General features: G+C 51.5%; 1 protein-coding gene across 1 annotated transcript in view; it reads right to left on the bottom strand.

Annotated features, from left to right (window-relative positions):
* Nucleotides 1-26580, bottom strand: part of SCD5 (stearoyl-CoA desaturase 5) — a 124956-nt gene that overhangs the window by 8150 nt on the left and 90226 nt on the right. Inside the window, 1 exon segment of the mRNA XM_045991133.1 lies at nucleotides 22164-22366. Coding sequence (XP_045847089.1) covers nucleotides 22164-22366 — 203 coding nt within the window.

Below are 26580 nucleotides of genomic sequence, written 5' to 3'. Positions count from 1 at the left end.
AGCTGCGGTAGGAGGAGGCTGCTGAGGGGCCGCCGATACCGCTCTGTACTTTCGCTGAATGGGCTTCGTGCGTTGTAAAGCGTCACAGAGCAGAAAACCGTCCAACCCCGCCACGTCCTGGCCGTGTTTCCTCGAGCAGATGGTTTAATCGTACCGAGCCCCAGGCTTCTCTTCTGTAAAACGTGGGATTCACGAATGCGCCGTGTCCCTACGACGTGCGTGTCGGTCCCGTCCCGGACTAGCGGTAGCAAGTGAACAACCCAGACAAAATCCCTGCCCCTGGGGAGCGGGCGTTCTGGTAGGAAGACGTACAAGCACAGGTGTTACGTATGCACGAGACACAATGCACAGGTGTGCACACTCTGGCGGGGAGGAAAGCTGGTGAGTGACACACAGAGCACGTCGGCGGGACCTGCGAAGGCAGGAGGAGAGCAGGGAAGGAGAGCAGGAGTCAGAGGCAGGTGCCACGTACAGCATCGTCTCGGGAAGGACCCCGGGGACGTTAGAGCTTTTGAGTAAAGACGTGAAAGAAGCGAGGAGTTGGCCGTGTGGCAGCTGCGGCCGAAGACTCCCAGCAGAGAAGACACAAGCAGAGGCCCCAGAGCAGGGGTGCTCCCGGCACTTTCCAGGACAAGCAGGACGGCTGTGGCTGACGCCCGTGAATGACGGGAGAAGGAGGGCGACGACGGGAGAAGGAGGGCGACGACGGGAGAAGGAGGGCGACGAGAGAAAAACGGCGGCCGAGTCACAGCACGTCTGCGGGTCACCATGAGGGTTTCAACCTGCACCCTGAGTGAGACAGAGCCTTGGGCAGGTTTAGCTCGAGGGACTGGAGTGACCTGACTTACATCTTCGCAGTGTGGCCCCGAGAGCTGGGTGGAGAATGGACTTGGGGGGCAGAAACAATTGGGGAACAATTGGGACGTGCTGCAAAGTCTGGGCTGAGAGGACAGTGGCTTAGACCAGGCCAGGGCGGCGGATGTGAGAAATGGTCGAATTCTGAATGTATTTTGAAAACAGAGTGACAGGACTTGTTAGCAGGCTGGACTGTGGAGAGAAGGGAGTCGGGATGACACGAGGGATGGAGGGAAGGGTCGGGGGGAGCTGGTTTCGAGCAGCTCCGGGGGCTCAACCCTAGAGCTGTCAGGTCAGAAACGCCCATTACATTCAAGGAGCCTTGTCAGGCAGGCAGCCTGACGGACAGGTGTGGAGATCCGAGGTGCTCGAGCGAGGTCCGATGGGAACAGAAACTGGGGACCCGACAGCATTACTGTGCGATCCTCACGCACACGTTTCCCTCGGGATCAACAGCGGCTCTGTAAGGTGTTTGCTGTAGCCTCACTTTGCAGGACCTTTCTGGAGCTCCAGAGAGATCACGGGACCTCCTCAAGGCCACACCGGTTGGACCAAGCATAGGCAGGCAACCCTAACCCTAACCCTACCCGACCTGCTGTTTACTCGGCTTACCAAGCGCAGGGCACGGGGGACGGCTAGACTTACCCAGAGGCGAACCAGGCTGCCGTGTGTGGCCTGGCCGTTGTTCTGGGAGTCGCACACATCTGGATAAAAACACCATCATCCGGAGGCTGGGACACTGCACTCCAATGGGGCTGAAATTCCCATCCCTCAGGCACCGTCTTCTCCCTGTCTCGCCTGTCTGTGTCCTCGGCCTGGCTTACTCAACATCTCCGTCTAAGTATCAGCCCTAACCATTTCACTGTGAGGCCGCAGAGCTCCGGTTTAAAAGGATGATTTCTGAGCACAAGCTTTCGGGTCATTCTCTGAGCTGCCAAACGCGGCAACCCGTTGGCAATATCTAACAGCCCCTCCGACAGGTCTGGTCTCGGTCGGGAATGTGAGTGGCTTCCTCTCTGTCTCTCCACGGCTACGCAGACCCCCGAGACAGGAGGAGACTCCTAGAACCTTCAAGGGAGAGAAAGACAGTGGTTGGTATGAACCCAAGAGCGGCCCAAGGAAGAGTAGTTCCCCTCCACAATTTGAACCCAGATACACACAGGTTTGAGCCCACAACACAAGCGCGGGAGTGCTCAGGCTGGCCCTACCAGCTGCTCGGGAGCCGCTTTCTACGGCTTCAAAGTCACAGCCGGCAAGAACAGGCTACAGACCCCGGAAACCTGCCCGTTCCCACCAGCGACTCCACCGTGGGAAGACGTTTCTCTGCATTGAGCTCAACAGAAGAGGCCCCTTGACACAAGCAAGTGCCGTCCCTCACCCTGACGCCCCAACCGGAGCGAGTGCGAGGGACAGAACACAAACGAAGATGTGGGCCACCATCCTGCCACTCTGTCAACACCCCAAAGACTATCTTTATTCTGATAAACGGGATCACAATAAAGAGAACAGAAACGTTAAAAACAGACTTGAGACTTGCAGCCCCTGGGTGGCTCAGTCGGTTGATCATCTGACTCTCGGTTTCGGCTCAGGTCATGATCTCATGGGTGGGCCCCTGCCCCTTCCTCGACTGAAAAGCACACACGAGAGCTCTCTCTTGCTCTCCCGAATAAATAAATAAATCTTTAAAAAAATATAGACTTGAGGCCAAAAATCTGTTCTATGGAGAAGAAAGGATTTAGGATTTCTTCCTTTTTTCCCTCCCTTCCTCCCAAATCGGAGTGTGCTAAGCATCTTAAAACCGTTTTCTCTTTCAATGAAGAAGAAATTGCCGTTCTCTGCCTACAGGCATCTCCTATGGCTTGACCAACCCTAAGCACGTGGTCCAGAGCCCATGGTGTGTGAGATCTCCGAGGGGGACCGCAAGAGCGTGAAGGAAGGGGAAATAATCCGCCCACTGCCGACTTCCAGGGGGGCTGGCCTCAGGAAATGCGAAAAGTCACCACCGCGGGTGAGGGGAAAATGACAGCGCCACAAATGCGTCCCAACGATGAGCGATGAGCGGACATCGGCATCTTGATTCCACGTTTGGTTTTGTGATGTCACTTAAAGCCTGAAGTCCTTTTCCCTACAACTTTCCGTCTTGTAGGGAACCAGGCAAAATCATCTGGATGCTCACTAAACATTCATTTAGAGGACAGATAATACACTCGGCAGTTCGTAAATGGAATGGACGGCACTCTCCCCCCACACATGGGTCCCCTCTGGCATTGCCCACAGGAGGTGAAAGCTGTGATTCGTTTGGACGTGGACGTGAAGAGGAAGCCCCCCGATGGAGAGCTTCAGAAAATCTTCCAGACTCTTCGAAGTGTTTGAAAATGGGCTCTGCTGCTGGGCTCTCGATTCTGCCTTTCTGGTGCTGCCGTGGCTTTGGGTGAGAAGGCTCACGCTGACTGCGTTTGAAGGGTGCCCTGAAAGTCTGGATCATTCCAGATCCGGTCTCAACCCCCCCGTTAGTCTCGACATCACTTCCCCTGTGCTACTTCGCGATAAGCCTTCCCGTAGAAGAAAATCTTTTAATTGGACTTTCTGGATGCATCATCGTCATCTTCTGGGCGCCTCTCCTGCCCAGCGGAGGGAGCAGAGACAGGAACGACGGCTGCACGGAAACATCTCCTTTGGAAACTGGCAAGGCAGTGGGGAGAAGCGTTTCTTTGTTTTCTCTCTGCCTTCAGCTTTATTTGCTTTGGAAGCCGCACATGGGGGCGGCATCCATCCACTCGAATTTCATGTGTCTCTGAACAAACAGCTTGCATTTGTTCGCTAAGCAGCAGTTTGGAAGATAAACACAATCATTTCAGAATTTCGACACAAGGAACATTATTTGTACCTCGCCAGCAATGACGTGCTTAAAGACAAGACCCAGGCACGCTGACTGCTAAGACAGAGTAAGGAGGGCCAAAAGGGTTTTTTTTTTTGTTTTTTGGGGTTTTTTTTTGGCTTTTTTTCAAAGCTTTGATTCTACGTAGATGGCAAGTTTTTTGTGGGCAGGATTTTTCTTGATCCAAGTCTCGTCACCCACGGTTCCTTGAACACAAGCCCTCGTGAACACAGGAGTGCCCAGTAAGCAACTGAACCGTCAGCCTGTGCCAGAAGGAGTGAGGGCTGCGATCCATCTGTCTTTGGCAAAGCAATGACGTCAGTTCCCCCTCCTAATGGTTTGATCCCACTTCTCCAGCCGCGTCAGCACACGTCTGAGTTGGTGGGACTGCGGTTCGGCTCCCCTCCGGGGCTCTTTGTCTCTCTCCGTCCTTCCTCCCACACACCTGCCCCCTTCCTGCTTACTTATTAGTTGTTCCCCTGAAGTAATCGGGGCACAGACTAATTCCTGACTGTGTATAGAAAAGGATCACTAAACTCAACAAATAAAATCACTTACAAAGTATTTTTTTATACAAAGTTGCCGGCATTTCCAGTTTCTCTCACCCTTAAAACTCCATTCCACGTTGCCCGTTGGTATCTGAGCGTAAGCGAGCGCGGTGGGAGAAAGCACAAGCCCGGCTCTCTCTGGGACCTAGGAAATCGCGTGCAAACTCCTTTGTGTACTTCCCTTTTGGGGGCTCAGAGGCCACAGCCTTCATCCAATTCTCAAAGAGATACTCGATTCCCAAACATTTGATGTTGTTGTTGAACTTGCATTTTCTTTGTTTACTTTAGGATTTGGCCTAGGATTCAGGTAAGAAAATTTAATCCAATTCAAGGAAGGGTCAATTTAAAGAATTTCAAGGCGTCCCTGGGTGGCTCAGTTGGCTAAGCATCTGACTTCGGCTCGGGTCATGACCTCGGGGTCCCAGGATCAGCCCCATGTCAGGCCCTGTGTGACCCCATGCTGGGTGAAGACCCCCCACGTGGGCTCTGCATTTGGCAGGGAACCTGCTTGTCCCTATACCTCTGGCCCGCCCTCCCCCATCTCCCCTGCGCGCTCTCTCTCTCAAATGCGAATCGGAACCTTCAGGACCTGCTTCTCCCAGGTCGCTGCTCGTCGGAACCGGCCGGGGCCTGGGGCGCTTGGACCTGCGTTTCTGACCTGCGTCCAGGAGCCGAGGGCGCCGGTCCCAGAGCCACGTTCCGAGCCGCGAGGGTCCAGGCGGGAGGAGAGAAGCGAAGGCGGTGCCGGGAGGGGCTGCGGGGTCGGCGGGGTGGGGGGACCGGGGACAGGGACAGTGTCCCTTTTCGCAGGGGTAGCCGTGACCAGTTCCGGAGGCCGCTCGGCTCGTGAGTAAGTGAGCGTCGCTGCTCCCTGCAACCCAGACGCGCAGCAGAACCGGGACCCGCCGCAGAACCTCCGCAGAACTGGGGCAGAACCGGGACCTGCCACAGAACCGGGACCCGCCGCAGAACCTCTGCAGAACCAGGACCTGCCACAGAACCGGGACCCACCGCAGAACCTCCGCAGAACCGGGGCAGAACCGGGACCTGCCACAGAACCAGGGCAGAACCGGGACCCGCCGCAGAACCCGGACCCGCCACAGAACCTCCGCAGAACCGGGGAAGAACCAGGACCTACCACAGAACCGGGACCCGCCGCAGAACCGGGGCAGAACCAGGACCTGCCACAGAACCAGGGCAGAACCGGGACCTGCCACAGAACTGGGACCCGCCGCAGAACCGGGGCAGGACCAGGACCCACCGCAGAACCCGGACCCGCCACAGAACCTCCGCAGAACCGGGGCAGAACCAGGACCTGCCACAGAACCAGGACCCGCCGCAGAACCTCCGCAGAACCGGGGCAGAACCGGGACCTGCCACAGAACCGGGACCCGCCGCAGAACCGGGGCAGAACCGGGGCGGAACCGGGACCCGCCACAGACCCGCAGACCCGGGACGCCGGGCCGCAGGACGAGGAGGAACGAGGTCGTGCCCCGCCGGCTCCCAGGAAACCCTCTGCTCTGGCCCCGCTGAGTCCGCTCAGATCCCAGCCCCGCCCGCCAGTGTCTCCGGGAGCGTCAACGAGAGTGGAGTGTCCCCGCGACCTTCTCAGACGCTCAGGCTCCGCCTGGGCAAGGCGCAGGGAGGACTCCGGCCCAGACAGTGGCGACCGAGCCCCGCGCTGAGACCCACAGGGCGAGGACGCTCCGGGGATGACAAAAGTGACCGCCGAAAGCGACCTTGTTTTCCTACGACCAGAGACAGGCCGGAGACGAGACGCCCGAGCGGACGAGCATTTCGTATTCTCAAGAGCAAAACGATTCAGAGAGCCGGAGGGGACCCCCAATGTGACCTGCTCGCACCCGGGCAGCGCTCCCGGCTGGCTCCGGGACAGCGAGGGTGGCGGCAGGACAGGGACCTCAGGTCTCACGGCCGCACCCTTTCCAGCAAGACGCCCTGGACCCGGATTTTCCATAGGAAACTTGAGCGGTTTAGGCCCGCAGTCTCCCGCTCCCCTTCCCCTGACCTGGAGCGCCAGGTACACGCAAGAACCAGCCGGAGCTCCAAGGACCCGGAGAGAAAGTGTCACGTTTGCATTTTAGACGGAGCGTCCCAGGCTCAAAAATCTCCCCGTGAACACCGGGTGAGAAGCGCTTTCTTCATTTCTGTTGCTCTTTTGCCCTGGAAGCCCCTGGCCGGGAAGATCCAGAAATGCCCTGATCACCGCCGGGTTTCCGGGACTCTCCGTATCTCGTTCTCGCCCCGAAGCACGATTTGTTAGGTTCCGGGTGATGCCAGATGATTGCCTCCTCAGCCCCCCAGAACCGGCTGTCCCACGGGAAGTGAACGTCTTCATGACCCTAAGAATCCAGGTTCTTCCTTGGACAGCATGTGAAAGTCTGCTCGTCTATCCTGAAACATGTGGGTGTATGGGTCTGTCTACATCTCTGGGTAGTCAGGACATCTGGGTAACTGTTTTCTCTATTCTAGAATGAAAGACGAGACAAGAGAAGGTTTGTAAGAGAGCGCTGAACGTCAGGGGAGATGCACGCTTCGGCTGGGTCAGTGAGCGTGTCCTGACAAATCACGTGATCTCAGCCCGGAGAGTCGTCGTATCCGGGTGACACATTTGTTCTATGTGAAAATAGGCCGCGCGAGGAGAAGTAAGTGACTTGGACAGGGACAGTTCAAAGCTGATTTCTGACACGGATTTCCGCAGCCGGTGGGCTGACAGTAATTTCTTTGGTCTTTCTCCCCCCGGGAATCCATCCTTTTTAATCCCGTAAGTTCGGTATTTTGGACTAAGAATTTGACTCTTAGAACACCCTTTGCAACGAGATGTGCCCCCCAGGAAGGGAGCATTCGCCTACGCTCCTGTTCATTCCCTCCTTCGTCGTGTTTTAGTTTCGGAATCCGGGGAAGCATTTCTCTGAGAAAAGCAAGGAGCGAGAGGGTGAGTTGTAATTGCTCGGGCGCCGGCGCTTCCCTGTTGGAGCTTCTCCGATTTGGGCAACAACCTCCTCCGTGACGTCTTCTCCAGGTGTGGCATCCGTGGCGCTTGGGGAGAGTCTCGGCACCTTGACAGTTCCTGCTGTTCACCCGGAGGGCACACCCGCCCCGGGGCCTCTCACTGGGATGAAAGCGCGGCGACTCCTGTCAACGTTAACCACACAAATTACAGAAGGTCCAGGAAGAAACTGAACGCGAACACCAAAGACCCGTGTCCAGAAATCCGCGAGCACTGAGTGAAGGCTGCAGAAGTTATAACAAGGGGACAGACTCTGTCCGGGGAGAAGGGGAGCGGCGGCGAAGGCCGTGAGCCGTCACCTCATGGGGACCTCAGAGACCTCGTTCCACGCTTCTCTCCTCTCCTCTCCTCTACTGCGCATTCCCTTGGCTGCTTTCCGATATGGACTCGGAGGGCCCTGGCTGTTTTGTAAGTTTGTGTCTTTTCTTACCTTTTTTTTTAAAGAGAGAGAGTGCGAGCAGGCCTGGGGGACAGAGGAAGAGGGACAGAGAGAATCTATTTTGGAAAAGATTTTTCTGGAGAGATTTTATTTATTTGAGAGCGTGCACGCAGGGTGGAGGGCAGAGGAGGAGGAGAAGCAGGCTTCCCACTGAGCCAAGAGCCCCATGCGGGCCTGGATCCCAGAGCAGAGGCAGACGTCCAACCAACCGAGCCATCCAGAGAGAATCCTAAACAGACTCCGTGCTGAGCAGGGAGCCCTGTGTGGGACCCCATCCCAGGACCCTGAGATCATGACCTGAGCCGAAATCAAGAGTCCAGATGCTTAACTGACGGAGCCACGCAGGCGCCCCTATGTTCTTTCCAATTAAATGATACGATTAGTAAGAGCCGGGACTATCCTCTTTCCTCTCTTCATCTCTTCCATTTCCCTGCATACGGAAATGCCTCTACTTACGGCTTTTCCACTTACGGAAGTCTGCGGCACAGACAAAGCAGGGGGAGAAGGGCATCCGCTCTGCCCTCCGCCAGCAGACGGTATCAGCGGCCACAGGCCGGCATTCCGTCACACATGGTTCCTTCGTCGGGGGGAGGTTAGCTGCCTTGGTGCTCAGTGCTGAGCTCTGTTATGGACATCAGTAAACTATCAGTCAGAAAACTGTAAGAGCAGTGAGTACATTTAAAATGCTGAAGAAAAAAAAAGACACACGATTATGATGGAAACAAAAGTAGAAATGATTTTTCGAGACTGAAAGCGGTGCGTGGATGCCTCCTACTGCGGGGGCACCTGGCAGACCTGGAAAAAACCCCGAGGCCAAAGACCAAATCGTGATCAAAAGGAAGAACAGGAACTGGTGAAAGGAAAGAGGCAACCTCTGGGGATTGTGGCTCTGTGTTAGCCACAGCGAGCCCTAGCCCTCGGCCTAGACTTCGTTAATCCTGGTGAAGCCAGGAGCTGCTGAGTGAACAGAGCCCAAGTATGGCGAAGAGTGTTCACGCGTCTGCTCCAAGACAAGGCTCCAAGTTGCAGGGTTCAGGACCCATCCAAGCCAGCAACCCCCAGCTGGTGGCCAAGGAGGGTGCTGGAGCCATAGGAGGTCCACACCTGGGGGGAAATGTTGAATAGAATGGAAAGTTCTGGTTTAACGCTTCGAAGGGCCCACTTATGTTTCGATTTTGTCATCCGGAAACTGGTAACTTAAACCTCTCTCAGTCACTTTGAACTTGGGCAAGAACGGGCACGTGAGGGGTTTTAGGACTCAGCTCTTCAGAAATGGAACAGCTTCCACGGGGAGCTCTACGTGCGGTTAATTACACACACGTGTATTGCGCATCTCCCCGGTGACGGACACTTTCACACACATTAACTGATGTATTCGCTGAATAACTCTGTGAGACAGATCTCGCCACCCTCTCCATCTTATGGCTGTGCAGACGAAACCTGGAGAATGCCGAAAGCGGTCTCTGCTGATTCCGAGATGCGGCTGTACTTCTCCATTCCTGGCTGCCTCCTCGGCCAGCCAGAGGAGCGAGGGAATGACCCGGTGCTGACACAGACTCTCTCCGCCTCCGCCCCACACAGTCACCTTCGACTGCTTTACGGCGGGCCCCAGGGGTACAACACACGTACGGAGGACAACACGTGCATCAAGCGTTACTGGAGATACTATCGCCAAGTCCCACCGCGGTGTCCCCTTCTGACCTTCAAAACGCCTCCAGGGGCACTGGAAGGGCGGGCGGCATCAGGAGCCACTTGGAAGAGTGGTTTCAGTGAGTGACAACGAATCCCACGGGACGCCCCAAGGGTTACTTTTCGAGACGTACCTTCTTCTGTGCAACTCGCGAGACGTCTTGTAGCACAGCCTCCTGGCTGAGGGCCCTCCTTTGTCTCCGGACACCCTCTGCACTGATGAAGGAGTAGAGAAAACGGCCGAGAACCCTAACCGGGGTTGTCCTGCAAAGGAGTGACTTCGGCAGTGCTCCCGTGTAAGCTCATTAACAAAAACCTCAGCTCTCTCCTCATCCTTCCACGACACACGCAGCAGGATATGACATGGTGACAGGAAGACCGAGGAAGGAGAATACAATGTGTCAAAGGACAATCTCCCTAACCGCTCTGACATGACAAGTCTAAATATTCATTGTGGGTAAAGAAAGCCGCCAACAAGACAGTATTTTCACTTCGACTGTCAACTCTCAAGGGGTCCCCGTCATACACCGCCGTTTGCGGTTTGCATCAGTAACAAAGAAAATGTACTTGAACCTCACAAATACGTACGAATCACACTCTTTCAAACTGAGAAAGGGACTCGGCCCATCAAAAGTTTTCACCAAACAGCTGTGACAAGGACATTAACCTTGTAAACCATGTCATGGCAGGACGACAGCCTGGACAGTAATTAACGGGTCTGTTTCCCGTTTGTTTCTTCCTTTAAATATACGCATTTGTGCCTTCAGATGACACTTGCTTAAACAACGTCTCCTGTATTACTCTCTTTCTAGCTTAGCAGTAGCTGGACTCTTGAGAAAGAGAGTCTTCCATGAAGCCAACCAGCACGAAAATGACTCTGATTACTCACCGAGTAGTATATCCCGCTCAGAGCACCAGGGAGAGCACCAACAGGAAGTAAGCAAATGCTCCATGCGTCCGTTGCCTGTCTAGACACCAGATTCACTTGTGGCTGTTCTACCTTCCTGTTCCATGAGAGGCAGGACATTTCTGGGGAGGAAAGTGGGCTGTGGCATCTCACTTTGTTAGATCTTTTTCTGCAACAAAAATGGAGGAAGGAGGAAGAGATGGTGTCTTTGTCCTCAGCCAATGGAGGATTTGGAGTTGTGAGGAAAATAACTGTATGTTCCCTTTAAAAGGCAAATGGAAGAAAAAAAATACGAACACATATTTACCCTCACTAGTAATCAAAGATCTACAAATCCATTATGCTATGAATATCACAAGTGGAGAAATTTACCTATTATTTGACTCAGCTATTCTGATTTTAGCCAAAGGAAAATATCATACCTATGATCAAAAATTTATGTATAAAGTTATTCATCTTGGCTTTGTTTTAATGATTTAAAAAAAGGTGAAAATCCTTCAGTGTTCATCAGAAATAATGATCCATCATCACAACGAAATATTAAGCAGGGACTAAAACTGGAAAGATTCCACAGGATCCCACTGGGCAAAAACTGCAGGTCCTGTGAGATAGGACACGGAGTTCTGCTTCCACTTAAGATTAACAAGTCACAAGAGAAAATGTTTCCACCAGAACAATGAGAAAAGCTGGGCGATATACAAATAATAACCTCTCTTGACCCCATCAGAGAAATGAGGTCACAAGGCAACTAAGTGACTTGAAATCCAGAGTATTAGGCCATTCATGAACTGCTTCACTTGGTAGAGCATCAGGGAAAGAGGTGGCCACCCTGTTAGTTGATGAAAAGAAATCAGCTCAAAATTTAATGACTCCTTAAAGGCCAAGTATGAGCTAGGGTGTCTGTTTGAAGGAGCTCAGAACCTCAGACAAGGGAATTTGCACTCACCCTCCCCCTCTTTTCTATAGACCTGCCCTGGGTGTTCACAGGAAAGTCAGAGGCAAAGGAGAAGACTGGGGAGAGCCCTCCTCCACCAAACAGACACGGGGCGGGGGGTGGGGGCAGCTGTTGCCAAAAGACAAGCACAAAACCTTCCCAGAGACTTCTCTTGCAAAGCCAAAGTCTTAAGCCACTGAGGGAGGGCAGAAAACCCCTCGCCTCTAGGACCAGACAAAAGTCCAATGCTTCTGTGAGAATAAGAGAAACAATATCTGCTCATCTCTGAGGGGTTGAAGGAACTCTCGCCACACCCGCACACATAGGCAGAACCACTGCCGCTGACGGAGGAGTGGAAGCAAAAACCTTCTGTACCCTGATTTGTGTCCAGGAATCTGCACTGCTCCACAGCAGAGACCTCCTACTGCTGGGGGAGAGGCAAGAAATCAAGAAGCCTTAACCCCAAGGTTCAGGCGCACAGAGCTTGCCTCAGACTCATCCAAGGCCAGGATAACAAAGAAATTCCAAACCCCTATAAGAAGACAAAGAAGCAAACAATAGAAGTTCCCCCTACTTGGGATAGGGGCCAGAGCAGGGAGACAGATGTCCTCTGTGGTGCAGGTATACAGGGACAGTGGAAAGCTGAGGGTAAAGCATTAATACTTAGAAATCCTCTCCAGTACTCATGGATCTACTCTAAGCAAATGATAACAACAGCTATCTACTGAAGTCTGTGGTACACTAAACCCAAGTCTAACAACTGCTGATGGACTGACTCGATCTTCACCCTCTGCCCCCCTTCCTCTGCCCCACTAATGGCCTGAAAGAAGAATAGGTATGGTCATTGTCAAGCATAAATTATATTTACCTTAGTTTTTCTGTTCTTCTAGACATGTCCTGCATATAATTAAAAATTACAAAGCACGTAAAAATGTAAGGGGAAAAAAAACTGTCAAGAGATAAAGGAATTGGGGCCCCTGGGTGGCTCCGTGGGTTAAAGCCTCTGCCTTTGGCTCAGGTCATGATCCCAGGGTCCTGGGATCAAGCCCCACGTGGGGCTCTCTGCTCAGCAGGGAGCCTGCTTCCTCCTCTCTCTCTGTCTGCTTCTCTGCCTACTTGTGATCTCTGTCCGTCAAATAAATAAATAAAATCTTAAAAAAAAGAGAGAGAGATCAAGGAATTAATAGAACCAGACTGAAAGATGACTCAGCTATTGCAAATATTGGGGACCTAATTAACATGTTAAAAAGATCTAATGAAAAAGATGGGCAATATGCATGAACAGATGAAAGATATCACCAGAGAGGAAGAAAGTATAAAAGTGTTAAATGCAAATGCTCTACTTAAAAAATAGTAGCAGAGATAAAGAATTCCTTTGATGGGTTCTTTGGCGACAAAACACAAGGAAAGAATTACCGAAGTTGGAGATGTTAATGAAATTATTCAAATGGAAATGTAGATTAAAAAGGAGTGAATTACATAGAACAGCACCTCCAAGAGCTGTGGAAAAATATCAAATCATGTAACATTAGAGTTCCTAAAGAAGAAGAGAGGGAAAACAAGGCCAAAAATAATTTGAAGAGCTTATGACCAAGAATTTCCCAAAATTAATGGAAGACAACAAGTCTTGGTTCCAAGAAGCCCAAAGAATCTCCAGCAGGATAGCTGCTTCCTCACAAAACAAACAAAAACAAAACAAAACAAAACAAAAATCCCTAGACACATCCAGAGTCAGGCTGTTGAAAAGCAAAGATAAAGATGAAATCTTGAAGACAGTGAGAAGAAAAGAAACATCACATGCAGAGGAATAGTAAGAAGAATCACAGCAGACTTCTCAGAGACTATACAAAGCATAAGACAAGTGATTGACATCTTTTAAAATCTTTAGGAAAAACACTTGCCAATCCAGAATTTTATTTCCAATAAAAATACCTTTCAAAAATGAAGATAAAACAAAGACCTTCAGACAAGCAAAAGCATTGCCAAAAGGCCGATGCTACAAAAACTGGTAAAGGCAGTTCTTTAGGCAGAAGGATGGCATCAAGTGGAAATCAGGACACACACACACATAGAAAACAAAGAGGCTAGAAGTGAAATAAAGAAGGCAAATATTAAATACACTTCTTCTTATTTTAATTACTTTTATTTATTTTTTAAAAGATTTTATTTATTTATTTGGGGGGCAGAAAGCAGAGTGGGAGGGACAAGGACATCCCACATTGAATGTGGAGCCTGATGCAGGGATCAAGGTCTCATGACTCTGAGACTACGCCCTGAGCCAAAATCAAAAGTTGGACACTTAACTGAGTCCCCTAGGCACCACTGTTATTTTAATTACTCTTAAACAGTATGCAGGGTATGAATAAAGTTTTGTAAAAAGAAACCAGAGCATGATTCATTAAAAAAAACTTCAGAAGGATATACAACCAAATTTTAACTGATTTTCTTTCCCCAAGTGGAAGGATTACAGATTATTCTATCCTTTATAAGGTTTATTTGCACTAGCTAAATTTTCTGCAATGAACTTTTATTGCATTTTGTACTAAAAGTAAAATTTTATTCTTATTTTCTGTCTTAAATATTTTTTAAAGATGATGTATGGATGCCAAGAGTTGTGAAATTAGAACAATTTTATAAGGTAATTGTTGGAGGAAATAATAACTGGAGAAAATTTTCTGTTATGAGAAGTTTTCTTCACTTTTTTGTCCTTCTGGTAAAAAAAAAAAAGAGACAATGAAAAGGCAAAAAGGGCTTTTTTCTCTGATGGTATAAGCCACTGGAAATACATCTAACTTTCAAGAGAATAAATAAGTATTAAATATAATTCTCTTCTAAGAGTTACGGATGCTCTCTCTACTGGATGAAGTCTTGGAGCTAGAGCCACATGCATGACTGAAAGGCTGTTTACTCCAAGAAAATATTAGAAGATGATTCTCTATGTGGTCAAGAAATAGAGTCAGGAATTGATGGTATTGATGGTCAGGCATTACTGAGAACTTATATTTGCACCAAAATGTCTTTCATAAAATTTAGTCTTGCTTTGACTTTTATATAATTACTTAATTTTTACATTAAAAATTAGCTAAGATTTCTTCTCAGTTTTGGTAGTAAAGTAGTATTTTAGTAGAGAAAGGATAATTGAGTGCAAACATCTGCTATTCTTTTTTTGATAGTTAATTGAGGCCACGGGGAGCCAGAATATTAGAATTCAAGTCCAGAATCCAGATACCATCATCCACACGATAGAGTTATTGAAAGGATCAGAGATAATGTGTGAAAAGACACAAAGTAAGTACATAACAGGCAATTAATAAATGGCTGCTATTACTGGCTGCTTAAGTGTATCGCAGACGCGTGAAGATACCTTCACTGCCACCAACGACGAAGCTAGGGTAACGCTTTATGAACAACAGTTCAAGGATCCACTGATACCTGTTAACTGATACGTCTGACATGCTGGTAAGTGAAGTATTGAGATTCCAGACATTTGAGAAACTGTCTCCTCATCTTGCCAGGGGAATTTCACATAGACATGGGATGGTCAATGTGGGGAAAGAAAAAGGACTGTTAATGCAGTTGATGTATTTTTGTGCACCCGGGGTGGGGGGGGGGCGGCGGTGAAGAGAGGGAGAGGCTCAAATTGGCATTTGCTCACAAAGTTCTCATAGGAAAAGTACCTCTTACAGAGGCAAACAAATAATATTTTGACTTGGAAAGTTTTAAAAAGTCAACGCAAGCTGTTGAATTATGTGCCACACTGGTTTCTCCCTCTCCAGAATTTTTAACCACTAAAATAGGGAAATGTTGATGTTGATGCCATAACCTCAATATTGAATCACCTCTTTCTGCTAACCCAGAGTACAGTCCAGCTCTCTGGCTATAGCCATCGTCGCTTTAGGGAGGCCAAAGGTTTAAGAAGAGGAAAGGATGTTCTAGCTCTTCCGCTAACTTTTAACGAAGTCTAATTAAATCTAGTTCAGGCTTCTTCAGCTGAGTTCTTTGTATTCTTCTTCAGCTGAGTTCTTGTATTCAGAATTTCAACTTCTGGTAAGCAGAGCTGGATGCAGGGACAACTATTCAAAGACAAAAATGATTTCATCCTCAAAACCTTTACAGCACCAGGACAAGACACAAAGACTTGAGGTGAGGGTAGAACAGGAGAGAAGATTCTAGGGCTCAGGCTGTTAACCAAGACAGACCGCCCCTCAGAAATGAAGGCAAGATTCGGGGCGCCTGGGTGGCTCAGTGGGTTAAAGTCTCTGCCTTTGGCTTAGGTCATGATCTCAGGGTCCTGGGATCGAGCCCCGCATCGGGCTCTCTGCTCAGCAGGGAGCCTGCTTCCTCCTCTCTCTCTGCCTGCCTCTCTGCCTACTTGTGATCTCTGTCTGTCAAATAAATAAATAAATAATCTTAAAAAAAAAAGAAATGAAGGAAAGATTCAAGGGGAGGGAATATTTACATACACAGGGGACATATGGAAAGACCGAATCAGAGCAAGATGGTGACATGAGGAGAGAATAGAGGAGGACAAAAAAATCCTCATCTCTTCCTGACAAGAAGAAAAAGTCTGCCTGAGCAATTGGCTAAATGGCTTTTATTCTCTAATAAAACTGTGCAAGAGGAAGGGCGTCCTAGCTTGGAGAACATGGTGTGACTAACGAGGGAAATGTCCCCATGCAGAGAAGGGCACAAAGAAAGGAACAAAGCCTTCTGGCAGGTGAAGATACAGAGACTGTGGGAACAGAAAGAGGCCAGAAGACAAGGGGGAGTGAACCAAGTCGGGTTCATGCCACAGGGACCAAGTGCCAGGAGAGATGGAAAGGGGGGCAGAGAAGTGTCTTGTCGTGGAGAGAGAGGCCCAGTCAGGCAGAGGGCAGATGCATGGTGGGCCTTCCTCTCTCCCATTCCCAAACTCAGATGGGGGAGCTCTGGGCAGAGAGAATGAGTGTCCTCCAGAATCGGGTTCTCCTGCTGACAGTCGCCGTGCCCGCACTCAGAACCATTCCTGGCATGCGGTGGATGCTCGAAGTATAGTTGCTGGAGGACGAGTGGTACGTGCGGGAAAGAGAAGGAAGCAGAATCCCCTGAGCGATGCCATTTGCCTCACGGCTTGCGTGATCAAGGTGCGAGTTGGCAGAGAGCGTACTGGAGAGCTGGGCTCGGCCTACAGCCTAAAAAATGATGCTTACCCTGGGGCCATCTTGGGTTTGCTGCTGCAGGACCACCAAGGACCCAAGGGAAACGGGCAGTGGTCAAACAAAGTGTGATTGATGAGCAAGGAAGTAACAGGGTGGCCATGTTGGAAAGGCGCGGCCTCCGTGTCTGTCTCCAGATCCCACCCAAGTCTCGGTGTTTGAATAGTTCGTCATCCAGGGTCTCTCGTTTGAGGATTATTTCCATAGAGTCTTCCCCAAAATACAACTAACGAGCCTCTCAACGTCACCATCATCTAGACAAGAATTGTTCTACTAACTTAGCAACAGGGAGGGTAGGTCTGCAAGGCAGATGGACTCAGACCAGAGAGTCCCTGGGAGCCCCACATGGAACCTGACTGAAGAGCAAAGGATTTGGTCAGCAGAGCTGGGGTCATGTTGTGTAAATTCCCAGATGACTCATCCCACTCCTCAGGGGATCCCCCACATGGAAGACAAGGGGGTAAGACGGAGAAGTGAGGATGAGTCAACTCTAGACCCGTCTGATTGCTCTGGCCTGGCTCTTTGATGTCACTAACACAGAAGGACATGTGGGGTTTAGACACAGCATCGACATAAAGTCATAAAAAAGAGGGTATCACTGAGACATGTGGCGGTCATCATTGAGGGGGAAAAAGACGAATGACACCAGACCAGGGGAGAAACTGAAGCAAAGCAGACTTCTAGCCATTCAAGTGTCAACCTTACAGGAAGGGCAGAAATTACACATTTCATCCTTCCCAGGGCACCAAAACAGAAGTGCTTCACTCTCCTGGATCATCTATCCATCCCCTCTTAGCTTATCCCTTCACCACGGCAGTGAGGCAAGAACCTTGTTTTCGTGTGTCTGGACTAGACTGGCATCCTTGTCAGTTACTTCAAAAATGCACATGACAGGGGCGCCTGGGGGCTCAGTGGTTTAAGCCTCTGCCTTCGGCTCAGGTCATGCTCTCAGGGTCCTGGGTCCTGAGTCCTGCATCGGGCTCTCTGCTCAGCAGGGAGCCTGCTTCCCCCTCTCTCTCTGCTTCCTTGTGATCTCTCTCTGTCAAATAAATAAATAAAATCTTTTTAAAAAATTCACATGACAGCGTCTGCATGCGATTTCTCGGGAAATTTCTTATCTAACAGGGGACTCAAGGGGATGAGCAAAGCATTAGGAGGAAGAACCTCTGGATTTCACCCTCGTCCTGCCATCTCAGAAAAATGTTGTGAGATTCCAGTTTCTGCTCACAAAATGGGGCAGAAAGGCCCCTCACTTGCTTAATAATGAAAACATCAGACGGAGTAACTTGTGATGGCCAGTCATTTTGCTTATGTAATTATTTATTTCGTTGTTTATAACTGCTCATTGCTCACCCCGTATCAGTTCTCACTTTCTTCCATCGGAACCAACCAGGGTTTAATGCAGGGGTGCCGTGCCTGGACCCCGAGGCCACGTTCCCCAGTCCCCCTTGGACGCAGCGGCGGCTGACGAGAGCTGTGGGGAGGCTGCGTGTGTCCTGGGAAAGCTCAGGTCGGCGACGGACCTGAGTGAGCTGTGTCCCGCCCTCCCACCCCACCTGCCTTCCGGCTGGAAAACCAGTGACCCCCGCGGGCCGTGGAACGGAGGAACGAAAGTCACGTGCTAAGCTGATGGAGCGAAAGATAGAAGAACCCAGTTCTCGACGGACCCTGTGATGCTGCCGTGACCTGGGCCAGCGCGATTCCTTCGCGTGAAAGGTAAGTAAACTCGATCCTGCTCAGGCCAAACACAGCTCCTGACCGACGGGCCCACTGCCAACGTTATGAGTGGCCCCTTCCAGGCTCGCCCCGACCTTCGCGGGCTCAGGCCAAGAGCAGAGCGACAGGCCCCTAGCCTGTGGTCCGCCCGTGTCTCTTTCCTCCCCCAGTTCCGCCCCCTCTGTGGACAGCCGAGCTCACGCTTCTAAGCTCATTTTCAGGCCAACACCGCATCTGGGCCGCTGTTCAGGACGAGGGTACACACGCCTCCCACCAGGACAGCCCTGGAGAGGCCGGGCAGGCTCTGGAAGGACTCACAGACACTTGGGCAGCAATTCCAGGTTCCCAGGACCCCAAGGCCTGGTTCACAAGTGGGAGAAGATTCCAAGTGGTATGTGCCTTTGCCCTGTGATCTCCTTACCCCGCGGGGAAAAGCACAGCCCTTGTAGGACAGCACTAGGGCAGGGCTTAGCCCCCGAAGTCTAAATGTGTCCTATAGCTTCTCTCCCTCTTCCCTTGTACCGCCTCCCTTTTTGTCCTTTGCAACTTGACGGTCAGCAGAACTTGAAGTCGTCTATTTATTACAACGGCCTCGGTAAAATTATCTTCCAGAAGAAAAGTCTAGAACTATAGCTTGAAATGTGTTGTTTTCCCGTTATCTTTAATGTCTCCTCTCTTTTATTACACCGTATAATGTGTAATTTGATCAAGGCTGGATCTTTTTTTAAAGTGGGCTCCACACCCAGCATGGAGGCCAGCGTGGGGCTCGAACTCATGACCTGAGATCAAGTCCTGAGCTGAGATCAAGGGTCAGATGGTTAACCGACTGAACCACCCAGGCGCTCCTGGCAAGTCCTCCTTTGGTAAGCGGTCGTGAGGATGGCTAAGCCCGAGTTTATCAGCTGCCGTACTCGGGCCAGATCTACACCAGCACCAGCTGCAAACCCTGGGCATGGGAACCGGAACAGGGCCCGGCGCCCTCAGAGAGCCACACGGGAGCAGGGGCAGATTCTGACGGGGGAGGAACCCTAGAATGTGTGCCACTGAAGCAGCCCGGGACTGCGCCTGTCACCCGGGCAGGCAGGCCCCACTCAGGTGAGGGTAACAGGGACTGTGACCTCATGGGACAGCACGACCGACGACAGGGTCCACTCCTACCCCAACTCACACCCCAAGTTCAAGGACTCACTCTTTAAGGAATCTGTGGCCTCCAAGGCCTGACGGGCAGGACCAGTAAAGCTGGTTTCCGGACGAGAAAATGCCCAAACGGCCGCACCACGCGTGTTCTAGAAGTTCTCTCTCTCAGGATCTCCGATCCCCGCAGCGACTTTCAGCCTCGTCTCCGACTACGGATCCGTGTTCTCCAGGCGGACAATTACCAGGAACGGGAGGACTCACCACCTTCAGAGACGCGCTGGAATCCCGCGCCAGCAGCAGGGTCTGGCCAAAGAACACTGACGATGACTCGGAGATGCAGGCGGTCGCCACGAGTAAACGTGTCCTCCCCAAATTCGTCTGTGGACACCTGTCCCCACGGTGACGGTATCAGGAGGCGGGGCCTTCGGGAGGGGAGAGGCCAGGAGGGTGGAGGCCCCACAGATGTGACTCGTGCCCCAACAAGGAGACCTCGGAGAGCTCCTTCCCCTTCTCTGCCCGGCGCAGCAACAGCGGGAAGATGAGCCAGGAAGAGAGCTCTCACCAGACACCCAATCTGTGGCGCCTCGACCTCGGACGTCACAGCCTCCAAAACTGTGAGGGATAAACGTTTGTTGTCTGTGCTTCATCGTCTCCGGTACCTTCATTAGAGCAGCCCCGAAAGACCAAGACAGTTTCTGTCTCCGACTTCCCACCCATGTTTTGTTTACTCATCTTCCCATAGGAAAAATGGAAGGCCTGAGCTGAATGGTTCTGTGTCGTTCTACGTACGACAGACATGTTAAATTTCCTTTCCCCCATCTCCATCTTCTTGTCGTCTTTCAGATCTTGACTTAGAAGCGAGTTCCTGCCAGAGCCTCCCCTCACCCTCACCAGCCTGCAGAGTCCCACGGTTCCCTGCGGCGCCCCGGTGCAGCACTGCTCTCGCGAGGGTAGGACTGTTTGCGAATTGATCTGAGGGTTCCCAGCCAGTCTGCCAATTGAGGGGGTACAGACACCAATCTCTAAGGTTCTATCTTCAGCACCAGTTCTTAGCAGGAGCTCAGTGACATATATGAAACGATGATGTGAGTGGACGGTTCATGGTAGCTACAACCCCTGAGGTCACTGGGCTGGTGATGGAAGATGTTCTCAGAAAGTATTCAGGGAACACGCTGAAAGAGCCTTCGTTCTTCTGCCTGCATTTGGAAAGTCTTGGGACGTGTGTACCGTGAGCACACACCTCATGAATCAGATTATCACATTTTTTTAAGGAAAAAGATGAAAAACAGTCTTCTACTTTTATGATGAGAGAAACTCAGACTATTATACTCTCACCAATAACACAGAAGATCTTTTGTCTTCTCGCGTGAGCTTCAAATTGATCTAAGGCCCGATTGTCCCAAAGCATTACTAATTATATGGCAACATCCTCTGCGTCACAGAATTGGAAATGACACACATGTTCAGTTGCAGAGTGACGGTGAGACAAACTGCGGCACTATTGAACTTACGCGGCCTCCAACAACGGTGCCTCCAAGAAAACCTGAAGTTAAAAGACAAGACAAAATAGCGTGGCAGTGTGACTGTCCTCACGGGAAGTATTTCAGCTGAACGGATAAAATGTGGAGGGATGTGTTACAGGCCGCTGGCGGAGGCTGTGTTTGTGTGTGAGGATGTGAATTACTTTCTTCCTACTTTTCTGAGTTTTGCAGATTTTCTTCAATGACTTAATAGTTTCAGCTCACGGTTAAAAAACCAGAACGAACAAATCATTTGATTGTTAACTGAAAATACCTTGTTATTTTCTGCTGTGAAACTGCTGGTGTGTCCCCCTGAAAGAGCTGTGTTGGGCCAGTCAAAGACCCTCGGGAGAAAGCAACAGAAGCAGGGATGGAGACACGGAGGGGACAGCCGGCGCGGTTCTAAGCAATACTTCCTGTCATGCAAGAACCGTTTGCGCCAGGCAAAGGTACAGCTTCCACTTCTACTTCCGGAAGTTTCCATGGGTAAGTCCTCAAATGACTCCTGCATGTCAGTGGAGATGGTCTGTGGTAACCACTTTTTCACCATATTATCTCAAAGCTCTAGCCAGAGTGCAATCCATAAACTGTCTCTCTTTGCACATAAATCCATTACTTTGGGGCAAAAAGCCCATTTATAAGTGCTCTCATAGTGGTCCACTTTGCAAATCCCTACATGGACACAGTCTATGCAGCTTCCTGGCTAAAAGCTGAAAAACACGCGGTCTCCGGTCGCCAGCACAATTACAGGCCATCTTCCCCACGTGACAATTGAAATAGTTCTGCCCTGCACGTGCTGACCGACCGGACGTGCTCAGCTGACGCCGGCCGCCCACACGCATTCCGGGGCTCTCGGTTACACGGGCACATTTTCTCTGCAGGGACTCCCGCCACCGGAGCGTTTCAGGAGGCCGGGGAGGGAGCCGTCCCTACGAGAGAATTCCAGACCAGGGTGCCTGGAGCCAGTCCCGTGCTGCTGGGGATCGGGTTTTGTTAAAATAAAGCCAGTCCTCCCCGCCCGCCCCAACAGAAACAGGGATGGAGGCCCGGGAAACAGAAAAACGGAGTCCATGAGATCAGTCCTGCGGGACGGGCTGAGGGAAAGCACACTGGGCTTGAAGGAAATCCATTTCGACTTGAAATTAAAATGAAAAACAAATGTGTAAACAGGGAGGACTTAATGAGCACAAGGAAATGGATAAACAGAGCTAAATCCTAACAAGGGCAAGTGCCATGAGATTATTGGGGGTAGTTAATGCCCCACCTGTGCTCTGTCTCCCGGACGCCCCCGACAGCTCTCGGTGTCTGTTCACTCACTTTCTCTGGAATCGTACCACAGGGTCCGCCAGCAGGTCGGTGAGGTCAAGCTTTCTCCCCTTCTCAGTGACGTCCCGATGTTTGTGCATGAACAGCCAGCCGATGTGCGAGAAGAAGCAGCCGCGGCTGGCGTTGTGCGGGTCCGCGTTGGTCTCCGAGTACTTATGGACTCGGTGGTCCCTGGCCCGCTAGAAGATGTCATTCTGCAGGGAGAGCACAGACGCTGAGTGAGGACACAGCGCACCCCGGCACCTTCTTGAAACCGTCTGGGAAGCTTCTCAGCCTCCCCCGGACCACATCCCCCACCACCGTCAACACTGACTTCCACTCTGCCCCCACAATCAACCCGCAATGTCTTCACCTCAAGCTCAATCCCTGGGGTCAGTCGGGGGGTTTCCCTGAACACAAGAGGAAATCCTTCCTCAGCAGGGGTCTGAGCTTGTGTCTGGGACGTGCCCCTGCAGGAGGTCCAGGCTCGTTGAGTGAGCGTGAGGGGGAACCTGAACGTTCCGGTGGAGGCGATGGAAGTCTCCTGGGAGATCATTCATGTCAGCAAAAGAGCGACCCAGTCTCAAGGGGAAGCCCTGGTTGTCAGAGGAGAGGGGCTCCCTCGAGTGAGAAAGAAGGCTGGCGCCTGGCCCGAGTGTCTCTGGCCTCGCTCTCATTCTCCCGTGGCCTTCATGGCCAACTTACAGACAGCAGGAAGCCAGTTAAATAAAAACCCAAAGAGTTACTTCACCAAATCTCTGCAAATACCAAGACACAAATAGTACTGTCTGAGGACTGCTCTGCCAGGGAGGGAGGGGCAGGCGCCGGCCCCCCGAGGGTCTGAGAGACTTGGCCTGGCAGGAAGGCCTCACGGCACGTGGAGCTGACTGCAATCCCAAGACAGACTCCCGAACCCGAGGAAGGAGCAGCATTGTCCCGCGGATTCTGCCCAACCCACGGACAGGGTGGGGCTCGGGGGACATGTCCTACTGACCCTCTCATGATGGGAGACAAAGGGAAGATATCAAGGGACTGGAGGTCCTGGACGAGCCATCAAGGACAAGAACCCATGGCATTTAGGCGGACAGCATCACCGAGACCTCATCTACAGTCACGGGCCAGTGAGCTCTCTAGACTCAGTGAGACTCAGTTCTGCTTCTCTCTGATAATGCTCTCAAGACTTCGAGGGGGCCACCTACACTGCGAAGTCACGCTTCTGGTCGGAAAGTAGTCTGAAAACAGAAATAAGCCCTTTAAAAACAGAAAGAAACACTAGCAACCCGCCCGTTCACGCACGCCGGCTTCCTCCTGTGATGAGAAAGGGGAACGGTTTTCGTCCCAAAATTCTAGCAACTTCTTCAATCCAAAGGGGATTCATTGAGGTGTTGGTTTCTTGGGCTCACCCAGTGCTGCCAGAAGCCTCCCCGGCCTGGTCTACCCAACACCACCCCTGGAAGCATCTCAAGTGGCTTCACTCTTGGGGAACAGGAGAGAGAGGGGGGAGGTCGGCCCCCCCTACCTTAAGGTAGGCCTTAAGAGTCACGAGCTCGACTTTGAGTATAAAAAGAGAGAGAGGTTCCCGGCCGCACACACAGGGCAAGAACTACAGCCGGGCTTGCTGGGATAGGAACGAGGCCTGTGGATTCCCAGAGCATCTGGACATGGGGGCTGGGAAGAGTGAAAGTGTTGGTTCCACAGTCACAGAGTCTGGGGTCCGAGGCTGGTGAAGACTCCCGCAGCCCAAGGAACGGTTCCTTCCTTCCGCGTCCCTGTACTGCGATGCCCTCACGAACGCCGCAGAGACGGGGATGCTCTGGCCCTGGTCGCAGACGCAACGTGAAGCCTCAGCCACCGTGTACTCGAGGCTGTGGCTGTGTCAGGACAGCGACGGCAGAGACGCGGCCTCCCTCCGCTCTCGGCTCGCTCGCTGAACGACGAGGTCCTTCCCTCCTCCGGATCTCGAGGGAGCACCTGTCACGAAGGGCGCGCCTGTCCCTCACCGAAAGGCTGCCCCGACCTTCACCGCAGCGCAGTTCTCTGAGAACCCTGCGCAGAGGGTCCCGAGTGTCCCCCACGGTTCGGCTGAGGACGGCCACAGCAGCCAGGGGACGGCGAGGACGGGTCGCAGCGAGACGCTTGCTGTTGTCTCTCTGCAGACGCGTCCCCAGCGGAGCTGCGGGGCTGCAGCGCTGGGACACGGGGGCTGCTTTGCGGGCGGCTGAGCCCGTGACCGAGCCCCGGACACTCCACTGGTTTTAGAATTTCCGTTCCTGTTTGTGTCTTCACCGCGAAAGCCAAGTCCAAGGGAAAGTGGCTCCAACGACGAGACCGAAGCCAACGACCAGGCAGAAGCTTCATGAGCTGGTTCGTGTCATTCTCGGGACCCACCCTTTGAAGCTGCGCGTGTCTGTGACCCCGCGGCCCTCGGTCCCCACGACCGCGTCTGCACTCGGTGCGGCCTCGGGTGGCAGCCGGCGGCTCCCACGTCCCAGGGCAGCGCCGGCCCCACGGTGGTGCGCGTCATGTTATGCGATGTTCCAAGAACGTCAGTGTTAACAAAAATAGATAAAAACTCAGTTCTGCTCACGGTGGGAGCGTAACACTGTCACACGCGCTGGAGGGCAACGGGCTACACGTATGAAAGCGTTAAGACTGCACTTGTGACCTGTTTTCTACGATTTGTCCAAAGAAAGCCATCCCGGTTGTGTGCAGAGACTTAACCACAAAGATGCTCACCGCAGCGACCGTGGAAAAACCCTGAATTTCCACACGACAGGATTTCACTGAGGACCTTGTGCTGTATTAACTGAATTCTGTTCGTGCACACGTCACAGAAAGCTTCTGGAGAGAAATATTAGGAAAGAAGCCTTCGGGTCACTTCAGGGGAGTGAGACTGGGAGGGAGGAGATGAGGAGAACCACTTTACCTTATACTCTGAAGTTTCTAACAAAAGCATCTGCTGGGTTTGAATTAAAAGCCAATTAATGAAAGGATATTGTACTATAGACGTGAAGACATGAAAGGGAAAGCAGTTAGTAGTTTTCAAGAATGATAAGTATAATTTTAACAAAAAAGTGTGTGTAAACATAGGAAAAATGAGGGAAGTATGTAAGCCCACCTGTTTACAGTGGTTTTCCCTAGGAAGTGAGATGGTGGGCGATTTTTACATTTTTTCTTTTAGAGACACCTGGGTGGCTCAGTGGGTTAAGCCTCTACCTTTGGCTCAGGTCATGATCTCCAGGTCCTGGGGTCAAGCCCCACGTCAGTCTCCCAGCTCAGCGGGGAGCCTGCTTCTCCCTCTCCCTCTGCCGCTCTCCCTGCTTGTGCTGTCTCTGTCTCTGTCTCTCTCTCAAATAAATAAATTTTAAAAAATTTTTCTTTTAGTTGGCTTGCATTTTCTAAATTTTTATAACAAGCTTGTCTTTTGTCATATGGGGGAAACAGGTTTTTAAAAACATTTCTATCCTCCTGCATCAAAACTGCCCAGCTCCTGGCATCCGCCCATGTCCAGAGAAACTCCATGAAAGAGCAGGATTCTTCTCGTCCTCCAGTCAGGCCCGCATCTGTCCACGGCTCTTTGTCTACCTTTCTCTCTTATTAGCGCGCATCAACCCGTCACACCAACACCGGTATGACCGTGCCCTTACCACAATGCACCCTGCGTCTTGTACCTTTAATACTTCCCTCTCCATCATAGGCAACGTTTTAACCAGCGTCCCAGCTGAGACCGTGGAAAGGAGATTGATCCTGTGGTGACATTTCTCCATAAGCACAGCCTCTGGGTATGACCTGGGACTTGAGCACAGGTAATCCATCTCGAAAGCTCCACTGAAGCAGATTATGAAGCACCTTCTCCCAACTTCCTTTTATGTTCAAAGCAAATTCTTGAATCCTGTCCTCTAAGATGGCAAGAGGGGAACCTGTCTTCTGAGGCCCTCACCGGTTCCACCTGGTAGCAAGATGAGGGCTCACTGTAAAGAGCATCCAGCTTGTCCTACTGAGCAGGTCTGAGGGCAGGATCACGACCGGCTGCCTGGCTTCCCCCCAGCCTGGCTGCACGCAGATGTCCACTGCCGACCAGGCACCGCTGTGGTCACACTGTCCTCTAGTCCGGCGGCTCAGCACTCCAAAAGGGGAAATTTACCAGGTGGCCTCAAAATACTGCCAAAGCGAATTCCACTGCTGTCCATAATACATCTTTGTTTGCAGTCAGTAGTGAAAAACCAACTGGGGCCAGCATGTCAGCTCCAACAGACAGATTTTAGAGGAGAGAGAGAGAGTGTGTGTGTGCATGTGTGTGTGTCTTGTGAATGAACAGCTTCCTGTCTGGAAAAAGTCATTCTATCCAGGGGGTCAAAGAAGAGAAACCATTGCTGCTCCCACTCTTTGGGGCCATAAAGCTCATCTGAAATAGACTTGAGCTCAGTCT

Source organism: Meles meles, chromosome 2 (assembly GCF_922984935.1).
Source record: "Meles meles chromosome 2, mMelMel3.1 paternal haplotype, whole genome shotgun sequence".
In the NCBI taxonomy this organism is placed as follows: Eukaryota; Metazoa; Chordata; class Mammalia; order Carnivora; family Mustelidae; genus Meles; species Meles meles.
Note: the sequence above shows the minus strand (reverse complement) of the source record. Positions and strands in the feature narration are given on the sequence as shown.